The sequence below is a fragment of the Artibeus jamaicensis genome, unplaced genomic scaffold (genome assembly GCF_021234435.1).
Source record: "Artibeus jamaicensis isolate MK-2021 breed Jamaican fruit bat unplaced genomic scaffold, CSHL_Jam_final contig_332, whole genome shotgun sequence".
Taxonomy (NCBI): Eukaryota; Metazoa; Chordata; class Mammalia; order Chiroptera; family Phyllostomidae; genus Artibeus; species Artibeus jamaicensis.
In genome coordinates this window covers 26,330,769-26,357,842 of record NW_026521788.1, presented here as the reverse complement: position 1 = coordinate 26,357,842, position 27,074 = coordinate 26,330,769, and the positions used below count along the sequence as shown (strand labels likewise).

Sequence of the window (27,074 nt, the reverse complement as noted above, 5' to 3'; positions counted from 1 at the left end):
AAAGTACATCCCTTGACCAAAGACCCTCAGGCTCATGTACAAAATACAAATAAAATAACTACTAGAAGGCCCCTCCAACAGCAGATTTTAGAAAACCCATAATCCTGGTTTAATCTGTTTCGCTCTGAGTTCTGAATTATGAGGGTGATAAGAATTATGAGGGGGTTTAACTCCTTATTTTACAAAAGACTGGGTCTAAATCATCCTAGAATGATGTTTATCTACTATTAGTTTAAGTAACTCCAAAGAACGTTATCAATTTCTTCAGTAGTCTGCTCTATCTTTTTTAAAACTTTAGTAGCCAAGGAGTTTATTTTTGGTTTGGTACAAATAAGATGCTAACATATCTGGAGACTTGCATTTTTTTACCTGATAAGTCCCAGTTGCTTTTTAACTTTAGGTAGAAAACTATTGCGGGCAGTGACCATATGGCTTTGAAGATTCAATCTGAATCAACAAAAACCATGAGGATTACTGAGTACACTGTCTTACTGAATACAAAGGAGAACCTTCCAGTACATTGGAAGGGGAAGCATGTCTAAGGGCCATGCTACGGAGACAGGGAGCGAAGAAAGGAACGAGATGAAATGCCAGGAGGCGGCGTCAAAAAGAAGAGGATCCTGATCTGGCTCTTAACAATGTGGCAGGTTTTGAAAAAACAGAGGCTGGGAAAGAAGAAGTGGTCATTTCAGGGAAAGGACTGCACAGACACAGAATGGAACACGTTGGAAGACCTTGAACACTGAACTGAGAAGTCTGCCGTATTCTCTAGACATGCAGAATATCAATACTTGAAGCCTTGAAGGGCTGCTATGCATACCAGAAATTATAATATTTATGAACAACTTATGAGTGCTGGCTGCAAAACACTCTAGAACAAGACAGTCAGATTCGCCCTTAGAAGTGATTACAGCTAGGACTCTGTAAAATAAAAACGGTGACTTCTGGAAAGATGGCCCTCCGAGGGAAAACTATATTAGAAAAGAATAGATAAGACTGGGGTAATGAATTAATAACTAGAAATGTTATCCAAAAATACAAAGATAATCAATAAAAATACTTAAAAAAATACCCTTTAATGTCAATAAATCATACAGACCAGTCTAAAACTACCACACAGTTATTTTACAAAATATTTCAATAATTAATAATATAGATTTGGACTCAACATATTTCTTCATGATTTTCCTTGAGCACATTTACATTGTGGTTTTTGCATTTGATGCCCTGAATGAATTTTACAATTTCCTGAATTTTTCTTCTTTCAGTTTAAAGGAAGACAAACTCCAATCTGGTGAGGAAGAAGCACACAGTTTTTCATGACGGATTCTGACATGGTCAGAAATAAGCGCATCACAGGACACTGGCCTCTGCGTTACCCACGTGGTGGTGCCGGACCACTGCATTTGCACTTGCCACGTAACACAAAGAAGGAGAAAGACACTACCATCTTCTCACCTTATCCTGTGCCTACTTTTCTATATTATTGTGGTTTTAACTGAGGAGACTCAAAAGATACCAGTATGTATAAAAAAATGTTTCTTGGGCAACCTCTAGATATAAACATTGTAATAATTTCCATAACAGAAAAGGGAAGTGAACAAGACAGTCATTTCTCCTGGAGAGGCTCAAAGAATAGGCTACCTAAAGAATTGTTTTTCTAAAGAGAAATATTCCTTTCCTGCTCTGTACCGTACAAGATTACAGGCAAAATTTTAGAAAGCTGAAAATCTTTTTAAATAACACTTTCTCCGGCTTTAATCGCAAATAATTGCCTCTTTCGGCGCTAATGAGCATGAACAGCATGGAATGGAATGCAATTCTGCCGGTTCATTCAGGGTAATGGCTTTGTAAGCTAGTGACTCTGCTGAGAGATCTAGTCTCAATTTCCTGGAGTACAGAAGTGAGCAGCAGTACATTTTTCACTTGAGGAAGATTTTCTAAGCTATGTAAATATAAATAGAAAAGCCATTATCTATTGATAAAAACAACAAAGGTTAAATAAAGTTTTATGTTACTCTTTCCTTTCACAGCCACCAGCTCGCTGGATCAGGAAAGTAAATAAAGCACTTCACTTACTGAAATCAATGAGAAACCGTCCAAATCCTTGCCTTTGGTGCTGGGGCATGATCATTATGCAGGAGACATTATACTTCTGCTGGCAAAGCTTTTCCTGCGGGAAGGAGAAACAGACCAAGTATGTCAGAACTCTGCTGAAGCGGGCAATTCCCTGCACCTGCCACCGTCCTTGTACAATATAGTTCACTTAGGTGAGCCGAAGTGTTAGGTGAGGATCACGCTGAATAATCGTACTGTTGATCAACCAAACCAGTAGCTAACGACAAATCATGAACTCCAGGCATGCCTTACAATTATGTCTTTATTCTTGGAAGTCAGTACCATAAAATATGAACAAAGAATCCAAGGAAATAGGAGCCGAAGAAATGACACAGGCAGTATGGGAGAAACGCTCAAACAACTTGGGGGGACAGGTTAAAAACAAAACAGAACAAAACGCAGGATGACCCAGGGTGGTAAATTAGCCGGCAAAGTTAGCCAGCTACCTTGCTGAATCTCTCACAACTCTGCAGTAGCAATATGTCTTCTGCCTTTGAGCAAATGCCCCAGTGAAACTGAAATAGTATGTGTGGGGGCAGATCTGCACAAATACATTTCTCCTATGAATAAAAAGTCTAAGTAAAAAGCTAGAGAAATAATTACTCTGCATTTCAAACCAGGAGTACAAAACAAAACAAAAGAGACAACAGCAGCAAGAAACCCCGATGCCTCCAAACAAAAGTGAGCCCCAAAACAGCCTGAAACCAAAAGGAAGATTGGGAAGAATATGTCCTTATAGCTAAGGGGTATTTGCAATTTTCCGTGGCATCGGAGCAGCAGTATTTCTTTCAGAGTACACAGAAGCCGCCAAAACCTACACAGAGAAGATCTGGTAAGGGCTTTTGAGGCTGTGGTGCTCTGGCCAAATATAAACCACCAATAAGACTGACCGCAAATGGCACTAACCACATCAAAGAATTACTTCAGAACACCCAGATCTTTAATGAACCTATTTGAAAGATCACAGGAAATGTTTGTGGAAAAAATCCTACAGGGCAGAATTAAAGATTTCTTTGTGAAAAAGATGTGTTTCCAACTTTTGCACATTTGTAACTATCTGTGGAGTCTCTAAGAAATGAGGAGGAAGAACTAATACACGTCAGTTTTCCTCATAAACAGGACTGTCCATCAATGACTGTGAGCATCAGTGGCAAAGGTCTGAATAATTAGCCTACTTTGCCAAGTTAGACAAATTGGTCATTCTATCTAAAAAGAGATGTACACAGGTTAAAAGGATTTATCCTTGATGTCATTCTTTGATGCCAAAGTATGCCTCCCTATTCCTAGGAGATGTTTTGAAATCCAACTCAGCAGTGTTCCTCTCCCCACCCACACCTCCCAGCTGACTCCTGATCCTTGGAATAAATAACTGCTCCTTTTCTCTCTCCTGTACAGCGCAGTCTGTTATGTGCTAGGAAAGTCATATGCATCCAACAACTGACAATGAATTTTTCTAGGTCATCTTGGCCACTCTCTGGCTGTAACCTCTAGAATTTAGTTAAAGTATATATAACTCCAAAGGGCCACAGTCCTTCACACTTCAATTGACATTCAGAATACGGTTTGATTTGTATCTAGCCTTTTCATGTGGTTAACTTTTAGATAATTTTTTGCTCCATTACACTGTCAAAGAATACTAGAATTCCGAGTATGGTAAGAAATTACAGCAGTTGTTGCTATACTATAACAGAAACGGGACAAAACAGAAAAAGTTTAATTTGTTCTGAGTAAAATGCGGGGCCTCGAGGAGGAAGAAAGGCAAAGACTCAAACCACAAGAGTTGCCACCAACCACAACCCAGGGCCAGCCTGAGCAGGACAGGGATGGCGGGCACCTTTGACCATCGGCATTTAAATTCACATGCATTTAAAGAGCACCATGTTCTAATAGGAAGGACAATCATTACTACTATTCTTTTCAACTTTTTTAGAGAAAAAGATCTTTATGCGCCTATAGAAAAGGTAAGGTGTTTTTAAAATTATATAAATAGATTTCCTAAAGTTTTGTGTTCTCTGTCATCTTTTCAGTCTGTAATGGATCTGCACATATATTCTATCTTTAGCTGTTCCCTGAAAATGACATTTTTATAAAGCATTCCATTTATATTATGCAAGAATAGAGTCATTAAAATTCACTTATCACCTAATACAAAAATATAACATAAAGGAAAGAAAACACAGAGTTTGGATCATTTTACCTTCTGCCTGAATAATTATCATCCTGGCACATTAAACTATTTCCTATATGCCTAAGAACAGTTAAGGTCATTACCTGGTAGTAAGTACTCCAAACTCAAGTTTTCCTTTACTGCATATGAGTTGTTTCTCAAAAGCCTTTGGACAGAGGAATGTGAGAGAATCGCTCTGAACCAGTGGGGGAAAAAGTATATATATACATTGCATATAGCAAGGGCTTCCCTACATTAACCATTGGAGATACTTAGGCCTTCTAAAGCAGAGGCTGCTTCAGAGCTTAAAACAATAGCACAGAGAATAGCAGATGACAGAGTAAAACCAGTCACTGTATCAGCTTGACTATCCAAATGCCAATGTTCCAATTCACTGAGATACTGATGACCACAGAGGGAATGCACTGAGTATAAATGAGAATTACCTCTCAAATGCTGCATTGCACTGAGACCTTCATGTTGACACCACTTAGGGGGAAAAAGGAAACAGCCTTAACATTGAGAAAATCAAAGATGCTAGATGGTCTGTAAGCAGCAATTATAACATCATTTGGACGCCGAGAATCAGCAGAGCAAACAGTGCTGAGGCCCTTTGCACACTTCCTAGGCACGATGTTTGTATTGTTTTTGTTTTTTAAAATGAGCTCTGAACAAGAACCTGAGCTTTTGAGGAACACGTGTCACTTATTCAAATTAAAGTGATAAAAAAGCTCACCCTCTTCACAGCCCTGGGCTCTAACAAAAACATTCTGAAAAAGAAAACAAAGGTCACACTGGCTCTTGTTTTACCTTAGAGAAGTATCCAACCAGATGACAGCCCTTTTCATCATTTTTTGTTAGGACATAAAAAAGGAATGGCTCAACATCATAATACAGCGTTTTGTGGTCCAGGAAGAGCTTGGCTAACAAGCAAAGGTTTTGGCAATAAATTTTGCTCATATTTCCATCAACCTAGCAAAAAGAAACAGACAACATTATTTAACATAGAAATACCACTCAATCTAAAATTGCTTTTATATGATGTTTGGAAAGTATATAGTTTTATTTCCAAAGCCCAAACTAAGAGATGAAAACACTCCATTAAACGAGTATAAAGTTATAAAGAAAATAAGTGTCACTTGGCAAATCAAAATTCTACCTTTTCCCTTAAATTAGGGCAAATTTAAGATAGCTTAAGTTTCTCTTCAAGCTACCTGAAGAAAGGCCAAACCACTAACAAAGGAGTAATTTTTATTTGCAATTATTATGAGCAAAAAATGATCAGGCATGACCTCTCTGCTTCAACCAAGTAAACCTGAATTAACGAAATGGAACAAATCAAAATACTGTTCAAGTAAGTTAAACTTTATGTTGTTTTCAAAAGAGCTTCACATAAAAATAAAATAAAGGAACTGTATTACTCTGATTCTTCACAAGTGAGGATTAGCAAAAGAGGCTTCTTCCATTTTGGTTTTATCCCAAGCATCATTTCAAATATAATTGGAAAAGATAAAATTTCTATGTTGGGAATACTTACAGAGAAAGTGAGATGAATTTCAGCCTACAATAAGTACCATGATTACAGTCTACTTCTCTTCAAAATAAAAGAGTCAAGCTGTGATACTGATGGCTATAGACAGGAGGCTAAGCACAGATGCCAATTTCTTTGATCAAATGTAGTTACTTGTTGAAAACAGAAATCAGAGCAGATTCAAGAAGAATTTCCCCAGCACTTTTCTTAGGGGAAATGGGTATTTGCTAACCAGAGCTCTTTAACAATGAACTTGACTGTTCTTGAGTCTCCTGTGGACCATAAAGGTTCTCATATTGCACAAATTATTTTTAGACTTCATATAACTATTTCCCTTGGATGAAATCTAGGTCCCACACATAGCAACATAATCAAATATGGGCAACGGGCATAGAGGATACAATTCTCTCTTTAATTAAAGAAAGGTTTTATGTATTTGGGAGTATGGTCCTTTTGGAAATGGTAGTACATTACAGAAAGGACAAAGACATATCTGTGAACCAGAAAAACAAAGATGAGAATGGTGAAGCAAAATCCTACCAGTTGTGAAAGGTATAATATAGCATGCTTTCAAGAGTGATAGATAAAGAGAGGACAGGAAAGGAGTAATCTGTGTTTATTCCTTATTTATTTTACAAGACACTTAGGAAACTAGTAAGGAAAGTTTCCTACATGGTTTCCAGTAAGTATTAACTTGGATTATAGAATTGAGAACTTGGTCCTTATTCAATTTCTTCGGTTATATTTTTGTTATTTTTTCAAATATATTTTATTGATGATGCTATTACACTTGCCCCATTTTCCCCCTCTGCCATGCACCCTCCTCCTACCTGCATCCCCACCCCCCACCCTTGGTTCATGTCCATGGGTCATACATATAGGTTCTTTGGCTTCTACATTTCCTGTACTATTCTTAACCTCCCCCTGTCTATTTTGAAACTACCATTTATGCTACTTATTCTCTGTACCTTTCCCTGAATTCCTCCCTCCTTCTATCTCTCCCCACTGATAACCCTCCACGTGATCTCCGTTGCTGTTAATCTGTTCCTGTTCTAGTTGTTTGCTCAGTTTGTTTTTGTTTTGGGGGGGTTCAGTTGTTGATAGCTCTGAGTTTGATGTCACCTTACTGTTCATATTTTTGATCACCTTCTTTTTCTTAGATAAGTCCCTTTAACATGTCATATATAATAAGGGCTTGATGATAATGAACTCCTTTAACTTGAACTTATCTGGGAAGCACTTTATCTGCCCTTCCATTCTAAATGAAAGCTTTGCTGGATAGAGTAGTCTTGGATGTAGGTCCTTGCCTTTCATGACTTGGAATACTTCTTTCCAGCCCCTTCTTGCCTCCAAGGTTTCTTTTGAGAAATCAGCTGACAGTCTGATGGTAACTCCTTTGTAGGTGACTGTCTCCTTTTCTCTTGCTGCTTTTAAGATTCTCTCCTTCTCTTTAATCTTGGGTAGTATAATTATGATATGCCTTGGTGGGTGCTTCCTTGGGACCAACTTCTTTGAGACTCTCCGAGCTTCCTGGACTTTCTGGAAGTCTATTTTTCTTCAGCAGATTGGGGAAATTCTCCTTCATTATTTTTTCAAATAAGTTTTCGTTTCTTGCTCTTTTTCTTCTTCTGGCACCCCTATGATTCAGATGTTGGAATGTTTAAAGTTGTCCCAGAGGTTCTTAACCCTCTCCTCATTTTTTGGAATTCTCATTTCTTCATTCTGTTCTGGATAATTGTTTATTTCTTCCTTCTGCTCCAAATAGTTGATTTCAGTACCAGTTTCCTTCCTGTCATTGTTGGTTCCCTGTACATTTTCCTTTATTTCACTTTGCATAACCTTCACTTCTTCCTCTATTTTGCGACCATATTCAACCATTTCTGTGAGCATCCTGATTATCAGTGTTTTGAAGTCTTCATCTGATAGGTTGGCTATCTCTTCATCATTTAGTTCTATTTTTGAAGCTTTGATCTGTTCTTTCATTTGGGCCATATTTTTTTTGCCTTGGTGTGTCTGTTATGTAGTAAGGATTGAAGTATTCACCAGGGTGGGACAACCCACATTGCTGCATTGTGGTGCTGTATGTGGGGGAGGGGTCTGAAAAGGAACAACCCCTCTTGCTCAGCTCTTGCCAGCTTTCAGTCACTTTCCCACTACCCACAAGTCAATTGGGCCCTTCTGGTGCTGATTTCCAGGTGGGTACATTCTAGGACCCTGTTGGTCTCTCCAATGAACTCTCCTGTGTTGCTGGGAGTTTCTCCCACCACTGCAACCCCCGCGGGGTTTTTTAATCACAGGTTTTGAGGCTTTATTTCCCTATGCTAGAACACTAGGCTGCCCAGTCTGTCTTGCTCCATAGTTGTTCCTCCAGGTCCCGCAACCATTGCCTAACCTCAAGTCCTCTCCACCCTGGCTGCCCATCTCTGCCCCCCCTACCTGTCTGGATGAAAGTTTCCTTTTACTCTTCGGTTGTCAGACTTCCATACAATTCACTTTTCTGGCAGTTCTGGTTGTATTTTGTTTTTAAATTTGTCATTGTCAACCTTTTGGTTGTATGAGGCGGCAAAATATATCTACCTATGCCTCCATCTTGGCTGGAGGTCCCATTTTTGTTAATTTTTTAAAATTATATTTTATTAATTGTGGTATTATAGTTGTCCTGATTTCCCCCCTTTGCTGCACCCACCCAGCATCCCTCACTCCCTCAGGCAATCCCCCCACCATTGTTTATGTCCATGGGTCATCTCTATAAATTCTGTAGCTGCTCCATTTCCTGTACTGTACTTTACATCCCCATGGCTATTCTGTAACTACCTATTTGTACTTCTTAATCCCTTAATCTCTTCAGCCATCCTCTCCCACAACCCTCCCATCTGGCCACCACCAAAATGCTCTCTGTACCCAAGATTCTGTCTCTGTTCTTCTTGTTTGCTTATTATTTTTTTAGACTCAATTGTTGGTAGATATATATTTTTGCCATTTTATTGTTCTTGTGGTCATCTACTTTTTTCTTAAAGAAGCTCCTTTAACATTTCATACAATAATGGTTTGGTGATGATGAACTCCTTTAGTTTTTTCTTTTCTGGGAAACTCTTTCTCTGCCCTTCAATTCTAAATGCTAGCTTTGCTGGTAGAGCAATCCTGGACGTAGGTCCCTGCTTTTCATGACTTTGAATATTTCTTGCCAATCCCTTCTGGCCTGCAAAGGTTCTTTTGAGAAATCAGCTGACAGTCTCATAGGAACTTCTCTTGTAGGTAACTTAACTCCTTTTCTCTTGCTGCTTTTATGATTCTCTCTTTTCTTTAACCTTTGGCATTTTAATGATGATGTGTCTTGGAGTGGGCCTCTTTATGTCTATCTTGTTTGGGACTCTCTGTACTTCCTTGACTTGCATGTCTATGCCCTTTACCAAATAAGGTAAGTTTTCTTTCATTATTTTAAATAGATTTCCAATGTCTTGCTCTTTCTCTTCTCTTTCTACCATCCCTATGATGCAAATGATGGAATTCTTGAAGTTGTCCCAGTGGCTACTTATACTACCCTCATCTTTTTTTTTTTTTATTCTTTTTTCTTTTTGTTGTCTTGATTGGTTGTTTTTTGCTTCCTTATGTTCCAAATTATTGACTTGATTCTTGGCTTTATTCACTCTATTGTTGTTTCCCCATAAACTGTTCTTTATTTCAATTAGTGAGTCCTTTATTTCTGACTGGATCTTTTTTATGCTTTTGAGGTCCTCACTAAGTTCCTTGAGCATCCTTATAAATAGTTTTTGAACTCTGCATCTGATAGATTGCTTATCTCTATTTCCTTTAGCTTTTTTTCTGGAGTTTTGTTCTTTCATCTGGGCCACGTTTCTTTGTCTCCTCACTTTGGCAGCCTCCCTGTGTTTGTTTCTATGTATTAGGTAGAGCTGTTACAACTCCCTGTCTTGGTAGCATGTTCTAATGCTCCCTGTCTTGGTAGCATAGTCGGTGTCCTGTAGGGTCCAGTGGCACAGCCGCCCCTATCACTCAAGCTGGGTACTAAGGTGTGCCCTGTGGGATGAATACACTCTGCTCTTGTAGTTGAACCTTGGTTGTTGGCAGATCAATAGGAAGGATTAATCCAGGCCAGTGAGCTGCAAGAACTGGCTGTGACCACTGACCACCAACCTCCACCCTCTGTGGAGGATCAGCCATGCAAGGGCAGGCCAAGATCAGCCCCCACCTGTGTTTTGCCCAGGGCCACCCTTCCTGAGCTAAAAAGCAATTTGAGATGGCTGCTACTTGTACAGGCTTAGAGATTCCCAGTTGAAAACATTCCCTGTGAATCTAGGCTGGCTGCTGCTTGAGCTTGGCCTGGGGCTCATTGAGGTTAGCTATTGCTTATTTGAGAAGATTTAGTTGTGTGGTTTGAGCCCAGACCAGCCATTCATATGGAAAAACAACTTGGGTGGGCTTGTAAGTTCGGTGGTATGGAGTCTCTGAGGATCTCCAAGGCAGGTCAAACAGTGTTAGACAGACTGATCACTCCGTAAGATATGGTACCAGCCTCCAGGCTCTGTAGCTCCGGGAAGGAAGGGCTAAGAAAAGGGACAATGGCCTCGGCTCACCCCAATGCCAGAAACTTCAGCCCAGTATGCCTCTGGTGCCCTTCAAGCTGCCACCCTGGCACTGGAGCTCAGAGGGAGTGAGTCTGAGTAGGTAAGTCTGTATGTGTGTTCTTTAAGAGGAACTGCTTGGTGTTCCAGAAGTTTCTTCCACCAACTCAATCCCCATTGGTTTTTGCACCAGAAGTTGTGAGATTTATCTTCCTGGGACTGGAACCCTGGGCTGGGACTCCTCACTTCTGGGGTTTACCTCTCGAATTTTTATCCACTGCATGTGGGTGTGGAACCAATACGTTCTGCATCTGCCCTCCTCCTACCAGCCTGGATGGATGTGGTTTCTTTAATTCCACAGTTGTCAGACTTCCATTCAACTCAATTTCTGACAGTCTGAGAGATGGTTGTTCCATATTTTAGTTATAATTCTGATGTGTTTGTGCAAGCAGGCAAGCCATGTCTGCCTATGCTGCCATCTTGACTGGAATTCTTCCTTCAATTATTTTTATAAATAAATTTTACAGACCTGCTTCTGACTTTCCTCCCTGTCATCTCTGTGTATTCCAAAAGCCCCTGCCCTGAAATAGCAGACCATTCTCACCAGCCTGGCAAGACTGATTCTCTTACCCTTAAGAAAACTCTCCTGGATCTATGAAAACTGCAGCCTCACAGGCAGATTCATGGTAATTTATTTAACAATGACTTAAAAACTAACAATTGTTCTGTCTTTCAGAAAAACAATGAGACAGTAATTTCATTTTATTTTAGTTAAAAGAAAGAATCCAAGGCACTGAGGAAGGAGCCAACAGGAAAGCTGAACAGGAGTTAAACCTTGACTGAGAATAGCTCTGCAGTCTCTGCTGGCTGGGGCTGGATGGATGGCACCCAAGACTAATGACGGGTAGGACAAGCAACTTGTATTAGGCTTTCCCCTCTAGCCCAGTTGTCCTCACTTGGTGTGATTTTTGACCCCCAAAAGACATGGGCTATAATAAGGAGACATTTTTGTTTGTTAGCACTGGAGGGGGTGCTGGTATTATTGGCACTTTGTTGTAGAGGCCACGGATGCTGCTAAACACCCTACAATTCATAAGGCAGCCCCCTGCAACAAAAAATATCCAACTTGAAATATGAATAGTGCCCAAGTTGGGAAACCCTGTGCCTATCCTTTAGTAAACACTAACACCCAATCTTCTCAGCAACAATACCCTTCTTTCTTTAAGCCAAAAGAGCCTGCTATCACCAGGAAGAGGGCCTTTAAAAGTCTGTAAGACACAGCTGGAGTTAGCTGTATTCTCTCATCACTCTTGAGAAAACGGGGGCCCAAGCCTGTCTGAGAGTGGAAGGTTGATCCGTGACAGAAACCTGTGTATGACCCTCCCTGTATTAAATATAATGCAAGATATTATAGACCAGAACTAAAGAGAAACATGGGGCAGAATAATAAATTTCAGTATGAACAATTCAGAAAAAGAAAACCCTAAAGTAAAACTGTATTTCAAATGAAGAAAATATCATGTTTACTGTGCAAGGAAGGCTTGTTCTGAGTACCCAGGAATGAAAATAATGCACTAAGATGGGTAACAGAGAAGAAAATAAAGAAGGGCGATGAACATTCTCGACTGGAGTGCAGAGAATAAAGGAAAGAAAGAAGCCCTGTGAAGAGGCAGTAACAGGAAAGAAAGGCAAGGTCTCCTCAAGGTACAACCCTCTCAGCTAAACCGGATCCCTTAAACTGACAGTACAGGATGATGAAACAAGCGAATGACATAGAGGCAAAAACCTTTTGCTACTAAATCAATTCTGAAAACACAAAATTGTCAAGAATTCACAGTGACAGACACATAGCCACAAGGGGTTCCTGTGAACAGCAGAGTTCTCCAGGGGTGGCCGTCCACCCAGATGAGGCGCGGCAGAGGGGCGGGGGGTGTCGAACACCTGCTGGGGTCTCACCAAAAGGATCACCAACTCTGCCAAGAAATGGCGGAAACACGGGTGGTTGTGTATTGAGGAGATATGTACAGCTGCTCAATTCCCTGAAAGAGTAAGCACCTGCCAGACATTGGCTGGAGCTGCAGAACACAGCTAATGCCTCCTGCCAAAGGAGAGAGAATTTACAAAGCGATGAGGAGATCACAAATCCACTGGTGACTATATCTGGTGCAGACAGAGATTTGGGGGAAGACAAAAAAGCTAATATGAAAAAGTAGGAATTTATTATCTATCTAAATGGTTCCTTAATATGGTTAAACATTCCAACACATGGAGACATTTTAAAGAGCAGTCTGAATTTCAGTGTCACAACTGAGTATACTTTGCACCTTCTACAAACAATTCGGTACTTAGTTAACAATCTGAAATACTAAGTTTCAACAGCTGAGTTTTTTATTTACACGTGCTTACCTCAAATACTGAAAGGTCTTTCCTTCGGTAAATTTCATTTGCTGGAGGATGAAACCATCCACATTTCTTTGAGTGTCTCAACAAAATGTTTTTGCTTTTCATATATTTAAGACAGAATTCACACAGGTAAAGCTTTGGTAATCTGTTAAAATTTAAAAATCAAAGAGTCTTTCAGGTTAATTATTCTGTTCAGGGGGAAAATAATAAATATTGTTCAATTTTCTCTAAGTCATTAGAAAAGCACTTGAAAGAAGTAATTTAAAAAAAGGTAAGAGAATGTACAAACCTTACATTATTTTTCAACATAATATTTGTTGCCTTAAGTTTCTGAACAAATCATTTATTTCCTTAGCAATGTCCTAAGGAAAGAAAGGTTTTTGGAACTGAAACTACTACCCTAAGAGTCAACAATAAAGGCAGCGTCCTGCCAGGTGGCCACGCATACTGATCAAATTTCAGACTCAGTGTCACATTTCAATAGTATATGTGGTCAATGATGTAACTATAATAATCTTTTACTCAGAAAGAAGTGATTATTTAAAAAAATCATCTCCATACTTAAAAGGCAGAAGAGTCCTAGTATATGGCTGTTTCCACTTATACTTAAGGAGGAGATAACTTTAAAGTTATTATCACAGTTTTATATGGTCTAAAGCAGTAAGCGTAGGGAAGGCAAAAGATCTTGTTTGTTTCTACCAATTCTGGTGACTCTTTTGAGTAACATTAGACAAACAGATTTCTTTCCCCTGCTGACTTTTTCTCCTCCTTAAACATTGTAACATATTTTGCCCTAACCTGCCTGGCTCAGCTGGGTGAGCACCGTCCCGCAAAGAAGTGGTCGGTTCACTTCCTGGTCAGGGCACATGGCTGGGTTGTGCGTCGGGTGCCCAGTTAGGGCACACGTGAGAGGCAACAGATCAATATTTCTCTCTCTCCTCCTCCCTCCTCTCTAAAAATAAGTAGGAACTTTAAAAAGCTATAACATATTTTACTTGCACCCTAACACACTTAAGTGGACATTTAGAAGCACTTTCAAGGTCTTTGGGGTGTAAGAGGGAAGAGAAATATTTTTGAGGAGAGTTAGGTGCAAATTCAGATAAAAGTAATTTAAAATCTTGGACTGGTATGCAAATCTTATTCGAAGCTCACAGAACACAATGACATGATTACCCACGCAAATGTAAGCTCATTGGTGGTTTAAAACCAATTGTTCAAGAACAGAGACAAGTGACATAACCTGGAAAGAGAAATCAAGACTCCTGACAGTTTGCCACTTAACTTCTGGAACACCCTCCCTGCTCTCTCCAGTTAGATGATTGGCCCACATGGTAGAGAAAAGGACAATATTTATTATAAACAAAAGGCAAGAGTGTGATTACCAGAAAATTTGCAGGCTAAAAAACTTGAGAAGATATTAATGAAGTGTGCCCTGATGTACCTGAGGAAGAAATCTGCTCTCGTGATACCCATTCTGAGATAGAGTAGAGTTCAGGACAATCTCACGATGAGTCTTAATTCAAGACAAATGAAAACTCTAACACCATTATTTTCTCTTCAAGTTTAACCAGGTAGTCATAGATGGCTGTGAAGATTTGGGGAACAGCCCCTGAAGGCTACCCACAATGCCCTACATTCTCCCAGATTTCCTTCTTTTGCTACATTTCAGTAAAAAACTTGAAAATAAAATGTCTAAAATCATAGACAAGACTAGTTACTTTTCTAAACTTACTAGGAAAATGGCAACTGAGGGGAAACTACCAAATAGTTCACAATGGCTACTTTCCCCCCCAATTTTGTTTCATATACAAATAACACTTACCCAATTAACCAAAAAGAGAAAGCATGGTCTAGAAGCTAAAAGGCAAAGTTCACAATGCCGGTGCAACTAAGGAGTGTTACAAGCTTACATAGAACAGTGAGTATCATAAAAAAGACACTGGCAAAATAGTTTTGGAAGCACTTAAAACCTACTATCAAAATGTATGTTCTGAAGATAATAAATAACTACTTTAGAATCAAGATTTTTCCTTCCTCACATATATGACATTAAAGTTATGTACCTGCAGGCTTATTCCATTACCTTGCATATTCCTGTGGGTAAGGCGAGGAGTACCAGGTTTGGATTTCATATTTCCCAAATTCTATTACGGAAGGGTACCGGCCACAGTCTTCCACTCCACTCTCACACTCTATTTTCTGTCAGAAAGAAAAGAAGCAAAATGTATCAGAAGAGGATCTCTTCAGGTACATTTTTGTTCTCTCACCACTGGATATGAAAACCTATCAAAACCAGAACCCTAATCTCAATGATGAATTTTCATGTTTTTGAAAAAACATTACAGGCCTTGTGAAATAATAATCAACTTTGCATTAGATTTACATATAAACAAACTAATACCTTAAAAGGGTATCAGCAAGATAGGATGATGTAAATATAAATGTCTATTGAACTGAACTCAATAATCTGTTGCAATACTGAGGAAATTAAAAGATGATGAGGCTAAACATACAGACTGCTCCTCCAGAACTAACGTTTATCCCAATTGTAATGAAGTAATCAACTGTGAAGTCTGCAGGTTCATACCTGTCCCTCCCCCCCTCCCTCACTCCTGTGCAGTAGGCTACACAAGGTTAAGAACTTTGTCTGTCCGATTCACTGTGGTGTTCCAAGTCTGGCGCAGTGCCTGACACAGACAAGAAATGTTCTTTAAATGAAAAAGCCAGTGTTAGCCTATTGGAAAGAGGGGGCTTTAGACTTAATAGTATCGTTCAGATAAAGGCCTGCCATTCATCCTGTTTATCTATGAATGTCAGAAGTGGGCTTAAAAAATGGTTATATCTGAGGACTTAAAATCTCCAAGACTGGGGACAGTTTTGACATTTATCACAGCCAAAGGAAAAACAATACAAAGCATACTGCAGGGGCGGAATTGGGAATGGAAATATTCAATAGCCCCTAAAATAGAAACCATCAAAGTATTTAGCTCAAAGGGCTGTTACTAAAATAAAGTTTAAGAGCCTACAGATACCTTCCCTTCCTAGGAGAGGAAGGGAGGTGGGGTGGAGAGTGTCTCCCACCAGCACCCTGCCAACTGAATGTGGTCTGCTGGCACAAAAGACTCACAATCCGTAATAAATCTGTCTTTGAGAAATCCAACAGCCTTATCTTTCAATGTTTTGGTGACAACAGCTAAGTAGAGTTAATATTTTAAGTGGAATAATTTTTAAAAATTACTGGACAATAAAAATAAAAGTGACGATCACTGATCATACAACACAATATTGCCTTTATCAGTGCCAAAGAGTTAAAATTGTGAGACATTTCTCATATGGCTGGCCATCTGTGTTGGCAGAAGCATTGGTAAATTTAAAAGTGATATTCTTCTTTTTGTTCATGATTTTAAATTGCTACTTTCTAAATCTGAGCAAAAATAATCAGAAGTCTATTCCTTCACAACTAGAAGTTGTTTTTCAAAATCTGCCTCAGCTACTGCCACTCTGGTCTGGTGTGTGAGACCAGCTACACGTTTACCAACTTTTAAAAATGGAGACACCTCTGAAAGCACAGTCAGCAAACACGATCATGGTCATAGTCAAAGAACCACTGAGGAGCTTGAGGGGGAGTCTCTATAAAATCAAAGCAGTAATTTCATCATAAATATACCCTGAAAAGTCATATATTATCCTTGGTATGAAAATACAGTACCCTGGCCTTACCTCCCAAGAAAGTTCCTGGGCTTGTTTAAAAACATCCAAATCCTCTTCCGTAACGGTATCCTTGTTTCCAATCACATTTATATCTGTACTTTCTTGTTTGATGCTTATTTTGATTTCGGTATCTGTCATTTAAAACCAGCAAAAAGTGTACTCACTGACTTGAATCACGAATAACCACCGTATATTACCACAACGGCACCAAATTAGCACAGTGGGCAAACAGGGATTTTTTAAAAAGCTTTGAAGCTTTTACAGATAAGCACTGCTCAAAGATCCAGCACCCAAATTTTTATTTGAATAATCACTGTCATCTTCTTATAGCCTCAATACATAAATGAGGGAAAGTAAGAGCAACAAAAAGCAAAATCAGATTTTTCAACCAAGATTAGAAGCCTAGTTAAAGAATTCCCATTACCACTTTCGGGATAATAAAATCTACCATTTTCCAAACGACACATTTCTGGTTTTTTGTTTTATAAAGGGCAGCAAATGTAATGGGTCAATCTGTTAAATGAAATTACGAAATCAGTTTTCTTCCTGAAGTGAATACACACACAGACACACTCGCACCCGAAAGCGCACCTCACAGAACCACAGACCAGGCTTTGCTGAGAAGGAAGCAGGATGGACTTGGTCATGAGAAAGCAACGGAGCAGAGGGGACCGAGGAGGTGCGGTCCCCCTGCTGGAGGCACTGACAGCGCGACCACACAGCACCGCGGCCGAAGAGGCAGCACGGGAAAGGACACGGCAGAAGCGTGACAGTGGCTACTCATGCGGGACTACAAAGCCATAAGCAACGCTATGAAGGCATCTGGGGGTCCTAGTGTCACTACGAATGGAGATAAATAATAAAAGGTGGGAGAGTATTAGTTGGAAAAAACAACATTTTGGAGGTTTAGTCAGCATTAGAAAAAGGTCACAGTTTCACTGTTTCTGTATGAAAGTGAAGTGAGAACAAGAGAAATAGCTAAGACCTATGTGAAAAATAGGTATTGATTGATTTATTTTTTTGGGGGGTTGGGGAGGAAGGGATGGGACGCAGGTTTGGTTGGAGCTTTGACCTTTTGCTTACCATCATCCTGATCAGGTTTAATCCTTCCGTCTGTCAAGCTCCCCTTCCCTGGTGAGGGGGTCCCCATCTGAGGGGTCACTTTATATTTTAATCTGCCTAGCATCCTGTGCTTTTTAAGGAAAGTTGTTCGCTTGAAGTGAGCAATTGCTTTAAAAATACGTCCTCTAGCCATCCCCCAACTAGAGGAGGAGTGAGAAATAAACCTATTTCTAATATCTCTTTTTCCAAAGAAATGAGCTTTAGATTTTGCCGTGGAAGGTAATTCAGTTTTACGACGCATACGTTTGGGTGGTGCATAACTTGGGTGTCCCTTTTTTCGAGACTGTCCCTGAGTGGTATAGATATGAGAAAGTCCATCAAAGAGTGCCTTCAACTGGCTATTACTGGTAAGGCTGCTAAAGGAGGGTACACTGGACTGGCTGGACGAGCTCTGGGGGGAGGTAGAAGAGGTGGAAGTGCTGGACTTTTGTGAACTGGGGCTCTGACCAGAGATGGGGGCTGGGGGTGGAAGTGAAGAAGGTGGAGGTTTTAGCTTTTGTGTGGTACCTGTAGCCAACACATGAGAAGTGCATGACTGTTTCTGAGAGACCTTTTTCCTTGGACGATAGTGCTTTGAAAAGTCTATTATTTCACCTCGTGATCTGCGACCATCAGGTGATGGTGTAAAAAACTTAGTAAGGCCATCAATGAGCCCTTTGGTTTTCTTGTTAACTTTAAGTGTAGAGGCAGAAATGTAGGTGGAGGTGGTGGTGATTTTGGTGGTGGCACCAGGCCGAGTGGGGTCTGTAACAGCCAATCTGCTGCTTGAGTCCTTCCCAGATGCAGCATGACCAGATGAAGGTGTGGTACAGACTTTAGTCTTTTGACCCCTACCAGGTGACCCCCTTCCTGTGAATGCATTCATGGATCCTTCATCACTGGTTACAGACCTAGGCAAAAATTTAGAGAATAGTATCAGCATTTAAGAATAGAATTATAAAGGTATCTAAAACAAATTTATAACAAATAGATGCATTCAATGTGCTTAAACTTAAGCTATTGAACTGCAACCCTAAGAACTGTTTTTATGTATCTAAAACAAATTTATAGCAAGTAGATGTATTCAATGTGCTTAAACTTAAGAAACTGAACTGCAACCCCAAGAACTGTTTTCATGTGTGTGCCTCCACCTAGATGTTTCTCTGTTGAAATAGTCAGCAGCACCTACACCTGCATGTCACTGGCCTCCTACCCGTCCAACAGGTGCTGGAAGGAGCCCTGTGCACCCAAGGGCACTGGATACCAGCAAGGAAATTTCTGAAGACACTGAAAGAATACCCAATGCTTTCATTATAATTAAATAAAAATGTTACTCCGGTGTTATCATAGGTAATTATGATTTCCTAATTTGTCTTTTTTTAAATATTAAAGAAAATATGTCGTATTATCTAGAAGCAAAAGGATAAGCTTACTCAATCTCTAGTTAGAAGCAATTTTAACTGGAAAAATTCATATAAATAGAATTTGGGTATATCTATGAATTGGTAGTCTTCTTTTGTTTTTTAAAGAAAATACTAAAAGATACCCTCTTCCTCTCAGCAATTTATGCTTAGGATGAGAAGATAACCAATAATACTCTCTAAATAAAGAAGACAATTAATTACAGTATAAAATATTGCTGAAAAAAGCACATCAATAGCAAAAAACTGAAGAAATGATTAAAGAAAAGCTACAGCAGGTCAGACACGACATGGAAAGTCTGGTGAGGAAGCAGCACATTTACCGTGGTCATTATCAGACACCTGGCGCCAGAGTCTTTACACACTGGTTCTGACTGCTACTTCAGTTCTTTTGGTGCTGGCTCTGCCTATACAGCTGTGCGGGCGACAGAGACTGGGGTCACTCCACTAACAGCTGCTTACAGTCAACGCAGCTGCCTACCTTCACCTCAGACTAGAGCGTGGAAAGCTACCCATTTTGCGGCAGAATTTTACACAATAGAAACATCTGCATGTGAATTATGGCTGTGCCAGGGCCAAAAAATGCACTTCAAAAAATTATCAATTTAGCTGAAGGCTAATAATGAAGAATGAAAGCTCCAAAATGATATGATATAGAATTACAAAAATATCTTAATTAATTACAAATTGAAGAGCACATTTTTGGGGTCATCTTGTACATAAAGATTTAATGAACAATTTCAGCAGTCAGCAGAAGGGGAGGCTGGTGCAGATCAACTAACTGGATGAGCTACGTGGCTTATCTGGGGCGGCTAAACCACCAGAAGCTTTTTGCCTGACTCCGCCTACTCAGCCAAATCAGGTTAATGCTGAAGATCTCTAGTGTCAAGGTGAGGGCCACCTATAAACAGCTCACCAGGCTAATATGTTTCACATTACAACGCGGCATTTGGACTGGATCTAAAATCGATTGCCCAGAAAGGATAATATACTTATAAAGCATGTACAAAGGAATACTCCCTAGACTGTCTTAAAAATTCCTAAGCTCAAAGGACAATTTTGGACAAACAAAAAGTTAGGACTGGTGCCAGATGCAATTTTCAGCTGTGTCCTTTGTTTAGAAAGTTTATATCCTAATTTGGTTTTTTTTAATTGGGCCCTGAGGATACAGTCCCATTTCAAGAACAATGCTTACACAGGATGAATGCAAAAACATATAATTTCTACCTCAAATGATGCTAATATGAAAGATTTTATTCATAAATACATTTCATGCCTGCCTCCAGAAATGAACAAAAATTCCATTTAAAAATGTCTACCAGTTAAAGGGTTTTCATAAAGATTCATAGAAAACTCTAGAAAAGATCACACATTTTCTATTTCTCCTTTGATGATATAGAGGCAGGAAGATATTGTTTTTCTGAGAGCAGGTTATATAGTGAATCGCTCCAGATAAAATTAGGGGAGAAAAGAGTGAGCAAGTAAGATATCTGGTGTGTGTGCAGTGTACATGAAGAATATGTATTCATTTTTACAGCACGGTGACCCTTTGAAGAGCTAGGCAACGGTCTTATGGGTGGACCTCCTTCAATATGCAGGTGTACTGATTTCATTTCTAAATACCTTATTTAATGTTGATAGTCAGAACTCCTGGTGGGAGGGAGGGTGCTGGGAGGACGGGTTGGGCCCTGGCTGGGTGGCTCAGTTGGTTGGAGCACCATCCCACACACCAGGAGGCATCCCGTTGGACTCCCGGTCAGGGCACACACCTAGGCTGTGGGTTCAATCCCTGGTGAAGGTGTGTACAGGTAAGAGAAGGTGTGTACAGATAAGTGTGTAACACTTCTCTCATGTCAATTTTTCTCTCTCTGCTCCTCAACCCTCCCCCCCAAAAAAAAAACCAATAAACATATCCTCAGGTGGGGATTAAAAAAAGTACAATTTGGTTGCTACAGAACAGTCATGGGGATGTAAAGTACAGCAAGAATATAGTCAGTAATGTTTTGAATAACTATGTATGGTGTCAGCTGGGTGTGAGATCTATCAGGATGACCACTTAGTAAGTTATGTATTGTCTAATCACTGGGGTATACAGCTGGAACTAATATAGTAATATATGTCAATTGTAATTGAAAAAAAATTTTTAAATGCTTTAAAGAAAATATACCCCTACTCTATAAAAACACATGAATCCACTTCTAATCTTTTCTCTACCTTTCTGAGTAACTGCTGCTTGTTCTACGGGGCCGTCACGCACAACCACGTGGCAGAGGCTAGTGGAAACGGGGCTACCGCCGCAGACCCGCAGGTCCCGGCCCACTGTTGTTTCTGTGTGCACCGAACGCCTGCGCGCGCATGCACGTGCCGCATGGCGCTGTCTCACTCTGGAGGCAAACATGGACACAGTCATTTGCAGGTTTCTCAGAGGGTCATATTTCATAAACGGGATCTTTAAAAGTTGTAATGCTAGTTAGCACCAGAAAAAAGAAGTACTTTTCTAAAATGTTATCGGGAGCAACAAAAGAAGATTCACTATAGACAAATCCCTCTCTTGTTTTAAAATCCCTATATAAATATTCATGTATTTAAGCTCTTCTAATGCTCAGCCAGTAGCAAAGTAGCTGAACGACTGTTTTAAGTTCTTACATTCTGCTTCCATCCTGCTGCTTGAAAATGTCACTTCACATCACAGATACTGCCAACAGAAGACCCCAAAATGCCCATTGTAATTAAAAATGTTATTTTCAAACAAATTTCCACAGCTTATATACGTAAAAGAAGAACTATTCCCCATGCCTTGAGTTTGTCAAAATGATGGTAAAAAGTTCATGGGACCTAAGGGGGTGACAATCACCTATATTTTAAAGCACAACATAAAGTATTCTTTTTGATAAGATCTCAACCTACAACAATCGTTGCTTTAATTTATTTTTCGGTCGTCCAATGGGTTTTGCATATCGTCGTTTTATTTGTGCAGCTTTCTCATGAAGTAGTTTTCTTCCCTTTTTCTTTGGTCTGCAGACTTGGCAAATCCACATCCCTGAATTGATACATATATGAAAAAATATTTTAATGTTTCATTTTAGGAGAGGTAAAAATATAAACTGTAGCTGTAAAAGCTGCCCACGGATGCTTATACACAGAATGTAACTCCAAACGGTGGATCGTTCCCTTCTATCAGGCTCTTCAGGAAGCCATCGTTAGAGGTCAATTTTGCAGTCAAGGTGGTGAGAACAGAGGGCAGCCCCTGTCTCAGAACCTTTCCATAAGGCTTTTCCAACATGTCACAAAGCCTCCCTCCGCTACCTAAACACACATGGGAAACTGATCCTGTCAGATACTATAGATCTTTTGATTTGAGGAAGGCATTTTCAAGTTAATCAGTTTTGGGAACTGAAAAAAATATTTATCTTATCTCTTTCTGGAATTTTTCCATACTAAAAAAAAAACTATCAGTATGAAATATTTAAATTAAAACTTAAAAATTTTAAGTGGTATGGAGTTATAATAATTAAAACTATACATCTGGCATAGGGAAAGAGGTCAACAGATCACTGAAAGACCAGGATGCCTATAGGAAAAGTTAGCGTTTCAAAAAGGTTTTATTTCAAATCAGTGGCAAATGGATAAAACGATTCAGTATGGCAATGGAACACACAGCTGTCTACCTAGGTAAGTAAATATTATAACTTGAAAAAATTAAATATTATAAGTACCAGGAAAAATACATGGATATTTTTATCATCAAAAGCATTATTAACATTTAAGACTGAAGCCATAAAGAAAAAGATCATGGATTTAACTGCAATAAAAATATAAGAGCTTCTGCAAATAAAAAAAAAAGTGAAAACCCCAATAGAAAAATGATTAATGGATAAAACAGATGCTTTACAAAGATGGCATAGAAACAGCCAATAATCACATACAAAAAATGTTCAATCTCACTACCTAAAGAAAAAAAATGACCAGACTTCTTTTTTCTAGTATCAAATTGGTAATTTAAAATATTCAATAAGAACACTATTTTACTGAATGTTAAGACACTACTGACTTAAAGATGCATCTGATTTCAAAGATGTTAAAAAATTTTTTTTAAAGTTTGTCTTAGACTCGATATAATAAAGTAATGGTGAGTGTGGTCATAACACAGGGAAACAGGTATTCTCATACACTAGTGGTCGGTCTGAAAACTGATACAACCTTTCATGTACATAGCCTTTGATCCAGCAATTCCTCCCCTAGGAATTTATCTTAAGGCAATAATTGTAGATGGAAAAATTGAAAACATTTGTAATGCTCACCATAGGGGATTGGTTAAATAAGTTATGGTTTTTTTTAAACATGGGGTTGCAAAATCAAGTATGTTCAGGAGCCACCCAGGTATTAATACATGTGACTAAAGCAAGCTGGAATGTAACACAACAAAGAGTAGTGAGATTGGGCAAATTAGAGCATGCACACTTATCTCAAATTCAAAAAAGAACTCAAATTCAAAAGTTAAAAAATATCATACCAGCTCCTCTGTAATGCATTTAGAGGAGTCTTAAATATTTACATTTATTTATATATAGCCAACAAAGCATATCTATGGCCCACAGTCATGGGGTTTGTAGCCCTCGCTCTACATATGATGAAGTTCTACACACTCATTAAAAACTATGTTTAGGAGAACATTTAATGATGTGGAAATGCTGGAAGTTACAAACACATACATAGAATGTCCTATTTCTTTTTAAAAGGGCATATGGGGGCAGAGAAGGAATTTCTAATTGGTTGTTCTTTTTACTCCTTTTTGTCAATCCTTCACGATGAAAATGTACAAACTTTGTAATAAGAAGGCAAAGTTATTTTTAATGTTTAATATATTACAAAATGAACCCTGACAGCTACGGTAGTCAGTTGGGTGTCATTCCACAGAGCAAAGGTCATTGGTTCGCTTCCCGGTCGGGGCACAAGCCCGGGCTGTAGGCCTGGTCCCTGGTGGAGGCGCATGCGAGACGCCACCAATCGATGTTGCTCTCCCTCTCTTTCTCCCTCCCTTCCCCTCTATCTAAAAATAAGTAAATAAAATCTTTAAAATATATATGTTTTATATATACAAATAAACAAAATGAGGATAAGGAGACTGACCTAGGCTTACTTACACAATAGAGACGAAAACAAACAAACAAACAAACAAACAAACCCTTATCCTGTATGGATATATTCTTATAAGACAGTTCAGATGCTCATGGTGAAAAAGGCAACTAAGGGTCAAGAAAATGGTGACAGCTCTTGCTCCATCACTGAGAACAGGTAATGTCTTACCTCTGAACACAGTACCAATGATAGGGAGTTTTTGGGGAAACTTTTTACCTAGCTAATCTAAACCTATTTTAATAAAGAAATAGTTTCAGAAGAAGAATGGTCTTTTTATCCCTGTACCTGAATTAGAGTCTTTATTATATACATTACCTTCAAACTAAATGCTTTTATGTTCCTCTGGTTGTAACCTGTTCTAAATCCATAAGTATGAGGAAGGTGGGAGAGATGCAAAAATGCTTAAGGAACCAGCATACCTCTGAGCTGTCAAGACAGCAGGACAAAGCCAGTACGTATGTAATAAAGCACATTTTAAATATGGTTTAAAAATTCACCTTTTGGCATTCTGGAAAGTGGGGGGTCACAGCACTCCATATGGAATCCTCTATCACAGGAGTCACAGAAAAGCATATTATCCTGTAATGTAACATATTAGAGACTGAAATCGACTTGTAACAGGCCACAAATTCTTATGTTATCCAATTAACAGTAATAAAATATAATGAAGGAGCACTATGATCAATACTGAAATTTGGCATCTTTACATTTAAAAGTTCAAAAGAATATAGCAACAGTACAGAAAATACAAACCTTCACACTGAAAACTAACCATTTACTCGGAGATGGAGGGACACGGACAGCCATACTCACTGCATTTTTGCCTTGGATTCTACATGCACTGCACGTCTTGCATTCGATGCACTGCCACCTTAAGGCCTTTACATTTGTCGTTAGTTCAGGACAAAATTTCAAACAGGATGGGTGTCCTACAAGCATGAAAAGCAAATTGCTTTATGGAAATGGTGCCTTATGTATTTTTAAAGTCTCATTCCCTAATATTTAATAGACAGTGATAATACCAGCCAAGAACCTTAAGAACTTGACAATACAAAAAGAGAATCCCAACTATACTTTTCTTTCTGCCTTTTTCTGTATGTAACAGTGACTGTACAAATGTCTGTCCTAAGAGAAACTGGGAAAACTTATACCAGTTCCAATCTCAAGTCTTGGAGAACTTGAAGAGGACACATGCTTAGATTATGTTCTCGCTCCTGCGCCTCTGGTTCGTCCCCTGCCCTCGGAATCATCATCAGCTGCCATTTACCCCGCGTTTCCTGGTTTGCCAGACAGTGAGGGGAGGGCCGAAGTTAAAATAATTCCTGCTCTCTGTGTGTGATGGAATCATAAAACCTAAGTGTTTGCTAAATAAAAAACTGGGGCTGCTTAACATAATACAACTACAAATGCAAAAAATTAATAATAACCCAATAGCATACAAAGAATATCCCATTGCTGGAATATACAGAGAAGATCCTGTTGCCATCTTGACCCTAGTCTCTTAATTTAAATTCTGTAAGTAAGAACAGAAACAGTGAATTTGAATTTGAAAGTTAAGTTAAGTTGAATGTTGAAAGATCCAGGTCAAATCAAATACACCGAGAAGCATACCCTCAGCAGGTTTCCTCCATTTTTATGAGTGTTCAGCTTTTCCGTACCGTGTTGGGCACACTCTTCATCTGGCAGCTCTCCCCGAACAGAGGAAAACCTGAGACCCTGAGGGGCAGCACCTTTCAAGGAAGCCAGACAGGCTACACTCGGTAATAAACAATAAATTCCTCCAAAAGGTTTGGGGAGTGTGAGCCTATGTTCTAGAGAAGGCAATTCAGTTTAAAATCTGATGGTCTTTTATCATATAAACCTGACATATCCAAACTTGATTTTATTTTTTTAAATCTGGTCTTAAAATAGTATGAACGTTGGTAAATCCCATGTGAAAGAACTTATAACCAAGCTGCAAAAGAAACCTGAGGGGTAATAAAAAAAAAAAAAAAGCAGATTCTGCAATTTCAAAACTGTTTTATAATTTCCTGACTTTGGCAGGCTCATTGTTTAAATATATATTTTGGGTTGCTGCCAAAAAGGTCCTCCTCCCTAAAGCTTAACAGGTGCTTCATAAAATTCCACCCACCAGGAGATTTAGCTTTTTGAAGTAAAGACATTCAAAATCAATCATCAATACCGTTAATAAAAGCATAGTATTCCTGAGGCTTTTTTAAAAAAATTCTAAACATCTGTATTTAAGATGTTGAGCAAATAAAATGTTGTCATAGGAGTACGACTTCAGGCAGGAGAGACACCCAGGCAGAGGCATTTAACCTGCCACACCGTTCCTTTACAAGGGCTTCTCTCATTCAAATAAACTCGGGGGAGAAGTTTAAATATATAAAAATGGTATCAATCACCTCTTTCTGCTCAGGAACAGCAAACAAAGACAACTTGCTTGTCGACTTTAAGAAGTATACTCTGAAGGAGGACGGAAGAGGTCTACTTTGATCAAGGTTTTCTCCCCCCTTACATGGTGAGGGGGGTAAAAACTCAAGTTTTAAAGAACAGCAATTTAAATTCCACCCTTAAAATGGGTCCCATCAGCTAAAAGTATACCATTTACTTCTTTTTCCCCCTTTTATTACTTCCTGTAAGTCATACATCACTAGAACATATGACCTCAATTTCATGCCCTAAATTTTTCTCTACATTAAAATCTGCTTTTGTACTTTGTAGCTTAATATTCAGCAACTAAAGTAATTCACATCATTTTATAGCTTACTATTCTCACAGATATCCTATGAAAAATACTTTTTGATAATTATATATTTTAAAAATTAATGGACTTCAGCCACTATCAATCAAGAGTACAGAATATTCTTCCTCTTATTTCATTCACTTCAAGCAATACTATA

At 39.0% G+C, this 27,074-nt stretch overlaps 1 protein-coding gene across 8 annotated transcripts in view; it reads right to left on the bottom strand.

Moving 5' to 3' along the window:
• KAT6B (lysine acetyltransferase 6B) overlaps positions 1-27,074 on the bottom strand; it is a 187,390-nt gene that overhangs the window by 36,007 nt on the left and 124,309 nt on the right. For 6 of the 8 annotated variants that reach the window (XM_037130598.2, XM_053663816.1, XM_037130597.2 and 3 more), the window contains exons 5-13: positions 24,985-25,100; positions 24,669-24,750; positions 21,940-22,072; positions 17,594-18,522; positions 16,520-16,641; positions 14,883-14,998; positions 12,803-12,944; positions 5,096-5,257; positions 2,080-2,173 (exon numbers count right to left, since the gene is read on the bottom strand). In XM_037130598.2, coding sequence (XP_036986493.2) covers positions 2,080-2,173; positions 5,096-5,257; positions 12,803-12,944; positions 14,883-14,998; positions 16,520-16,641; positions 17,594-18,522; positions 21,940-22,072; positions 24,669-24,750; positions 24,985-25,100 — 1,896 coding nt within the window. The remainder of the gene's footprint in view (positions 1-2,079; positions 2,174-5,095; positions 5,258-12,802; positions 12,945-14,882; positions 14,999-16,519; positions 16,642-17,593; positions 18,523-21,939; positions 22,073-24,668; positions 24,751-24,984; positions 25,101-27,074) is intronic. The other 2 variants (XM_037130601.2, XM_037130602.2) reach the window with 2 other exon arrangements.